Consider the following 4043-nt stretch of genomic DNA (forward strand, 5'->3'; position numbering starts at 1 on the left):
GATATAGATATAGATAAATATGTATATCTATATATACAGATATATATATTTATATATATATATATATATATACATATATATATATCCCAAAAATACTCTCCATAATGCATACAAACAATCCAACACACAAAGCCACACACCAACCACGCCCACTACAACCACCAGACCCCGTCCCCACATCCACCATATACAACCAACACAAGTACCTCAGCACCACGGGTGAGGATGCGTTTCTGCAAATGGTGCTGGTTGGGTCCGTCCATTGGGCTCCATCGTTGCCACACTTGAATGTTCTTACGCGCCGTACCGTCCCCACTGCAAGGGACGTCGCATAGCACCCGATCGAATAGGATTGGCCTGGAGATGGTTTTAGGGTTTAGGGTTTAGGAGATGGGTTGCAGGTGCATGTGAAGTGTTGTTTAAATGGCGGGGTATAGAAGTGACGTATATCCAATAAGAATATCCTAGAGATGGGGTGCAGGTGCATTTGAAGTGTGGTTTAATTGGCAGGGTATAGAGGTAACGTAGACAGCCTACCTGCGGCGTATGGTATAGTTGGCAGGAAAGGATAGTGGTAACGTCGATAGACTGCAGGTGATCTATATAGACACAGCTTAAACGTATGCACGACATGCGACGGCGTCCCTCCCATTGCCGACCATACAACATAGTACTAGCTCCAATAGTATATCCGACTATTTCTATATGCACAGCTTAGAAGTACCGAACAGATGATATGTAACTTTAGAAAATCAGGTGCACAACACGTCCTTACTTTAGACAATCAGGTGAACAATACGTCCTTACTCTAGACAATCAGGTGCACAACACGTCCTCGCTTTAGACAATCAGATGCGCCTGCCTCCACTTTCTGTCTGTGGTTGTTTGGTTAACCACCAATGCGAACACGTTCAGTGTGGACGATGCAGACAACAGTAACACGCCTTGCATAGGACCTATTCACAACCATGCACATATCCACACATGCACACAGCTACATTGGGTCTTTGTAACATCCACACTTGGACTTACACCTACACACCGCTACATTGGGAATTTAAAACATCCATACTTGGACTTACACCTACACACAGCTACATTAGATATTTAAAGCATCCATACTTGGACTTACACCTACACACAGCTACATTGGCAATTTAAAATATCCATACTTGGACTTACACCTACACACAGCTACATTAGGTCTCTAAAACATCCGTACTTGAACTTACACCTACACACAGCTACATTAGGTATTTAAAACATCCATACTTGGACTTGTCTGGCCCGTTTCCGTCGGCGTTGGGTTTGTAAATATTGGGGAAGGACATGCCGTTGTGGTTGGTGACCACGAGTGCGGGTGAGTCAAGGGCCGAGGCCTGGTGCACCAGCAGATAGCACCGACGAGGGTCAAAGTCATTGGCTACAACCATACCGTCGGGAAGCTCAGCGTTCCTGCGATGAGGATGTATGGGGGGTAGTTAGATAGTGACGTGACATTTGCTTGTACTGGGATGTACATCGCATATACAGAAGTCATTCTTGCGATGTGGGTGTATGAGGGGTAGTTAGAGAGTGGCAGGACATTTGCTTGTACTGGGATGTACATCGCATATACAGAAGTCATTCTTGCGATGTGGGTGTATGGGAGGGTAGTTAGAGAGTGGCAGGACATTTGCTTGTACTGGGATGTACATCGCATATACAGAAGTCATTTCTGCGATGTGGATATATGGGGGGTAGTTAGAGAGTGACCCTTACTTCTACTTTGATATATCACATGCACTTTGACACCTCACATACTCAGAACAGAGTTCGGCATTTGTGTCATAAGGACATACAGGGGCTATTTAGAGTCTGAAGCAGCTTGTAATTGGGTCTAAATCGCCAATTCAACCAACATAACCGACTGCTTGCGCCAATGTACTACTCACTCGCGCTCAAGGCCTGCATGAAAATAGTACACCTATCTACGCATATCAAGGCGGATTGAACATATACAAGTAGACACCTATAGCATACAGGATCACGAATACACACAACACACACAAACACCGCTAGAACTCTCGCCGAAACGAAGCAAAGTCTGCATGGTGAAGCACTCGCCGATAAGACTCTTATCAATCACCACTACTACTGAAACGTACACCTGCTTTTAAGATCCCCGCAGCGTATATTCTATATCCTTCAATATATATATAGGTTATGGAAACGACATACCTACACGTGCTGACACGAACAACTGCTCCAAAGCGTGTCATAAGCATATGACCAAGACACACTTGTTTTAATGACGTTTATATTTAAACGTTTACGAAATTAATTTTCTTGGTTTGCTCTTGTGTGCTTGCCTACCCGTCAAGGTGCATCCAAGTGATCATGCCAATTGGGTCTGTGCTCACTCACCACAACAAACGCGCATTTCAGAACGTTATGAACACACACTAACACACACAAACACGCATCTCCGCACCCCCATTACTACCTTAAACACACACTAACACACCCATCTCCACACCCTCCCCACTTCTACAAATAATCTAACACCCACCTTTCTTTGTTAACCCCAACCAACTTCGGATCAACGTCCGTCCCGGTGACCATTTCGATGAGTTGTTTGGTCTTTGAGCCTGGAGAGGCACACATATCCAGCACAACATCGCCCTTCTGCACGTTAAGCACAACCGGGGGAATCATGCTCACAGCCTCCTGGCGGCTGATCGACCCCACCTGTGGTGTATAAGGGCGTGTTAGCGTATGCAGTATGGATACTCGGTATAGGCAGCCCGTGATCAGGGATGTACGTTGGTATAGGGTTACTAAGAGAGGTATCGGGCAGTAAATTCCCCCAGAGCCCCTATGCACCTGTTATTGTACGTGTTTCGGCTGGTATGTGTGCTTGGATGCACAATTGGAAACGTGAGTATGCGTGCCATACTGTACCCTTATCCACACACTACTTCGCTCAGTAACATACAGGCATATATATATAGGGGAATACAGCCAAAGCCGCACACGTACATACATGTATACAAGCGCGTATACATACATAATTATATACATATAAGACACGCACCCATCAAGATACCTACATTAATATAACATAACAACCAGAACTATACTTGCACATGGAAGCCCGAAAATATCTGCCTCACGAACACCACTAACACATCTACACACCCAACGACCCAATACTATAAAGCCACACACACAAACACACACACAGAGAGAGAGAGACACACACACAGAGAGAGAGACACACACACATACTTACATACATTCATACATACACAGAGAGAGAGAGAGAGACACACACACACACACGCGCGCACGCACACCTGATCGCAGTTGACCAGAAACTCGTGGAAGCGTTTGAGCTCCGCGTGCTTTCTAATGATCTGCTTGGGCCAGTCAATATGGTATGCACGCCCATCGGGATACCACGGCATAGTCTTGGGCTGTCCGTATACCACTCCGTCTGCGTCCTCAGACTTGAAGTCTTTGATGGAGGGAAAGTACTCTTCCTCGATCATCTTCTTGAGACAGTGAGCTTTCTCTTTGCCTCCGGTGATGCGGAAGGCCGCGGGTAACGGCTACAGGCCGTGTGCGTGTACAGGTGAGGGTGTGTGTAGAGGTTATAACGAGTACACGTGTTATATGTACGGTTAACAAGGCGTATAAAGGTGTGTGTGCATATCATTTCAGCGGATTGTGATGGATGGGAGATCCAAATGCGACAAAATTGTAACAGCCGGATGCAGAAAAAGCATACCGGTCCATAAAAGAGGGCATTACGAACACGGACAAAAAGACCCACCCAACCCCCAAGTGGCAATCGCACCAGATGAGCTATTAAAATAAACATCCACAATCGCATGTCCCAATGATCCCCAGATACGATGTAGATACATTCATTTACATACACAAGTATGTCTATTATTTAACATGTACATTTTATTTTTTGATAGGTATATATGTGTGTGTGTGTGAGGGTGTGTGTGTGTGTGTGGTAGTATTATTCATATTAGTANAATAATAATATA

The 4043-nt window shown here is 45.1% G+C and overlaps 1 protein-coding gene across 1 annotated transcript; it reads right to left on the bottom strand.

The window, feature by feature from the left end:
- Positions 1-152: 152 nt before the first annotated feature.
- SARC_13298 (hypothetical protein) lies at positions 153-3533 on the bottom strand (the record flags this gene model as incomplete). Its single annotated transcript, XM_014292573.1, has 4 exons — positions 153-357; positions 1273-1455; positions 2552-2730; positions 3339-3533. 4 exons carry the CDS (start codon positions 3531-3533, stop codon positions 153-155), a joined length of 762 nt encoding a protein of 253 aa, XP_014148048.1.
- Between the last annotated feature and the right edge of the window lie 510 nt (positions 3534-4043).

Source organism: Sphaeroforma arctica (genome assembly GCF_001186125.1).
Source record: "Sphaeroforma arctica JP610 unplaced genomic scaffold supercont1.3117, whole genome shotgun sequence".
Classification (NCBI taxonomy): domain Eukaryota; class Ichthyosporea; order Ichthyophonida; genus Sphaeroforma; species Sphaeroforma arctica.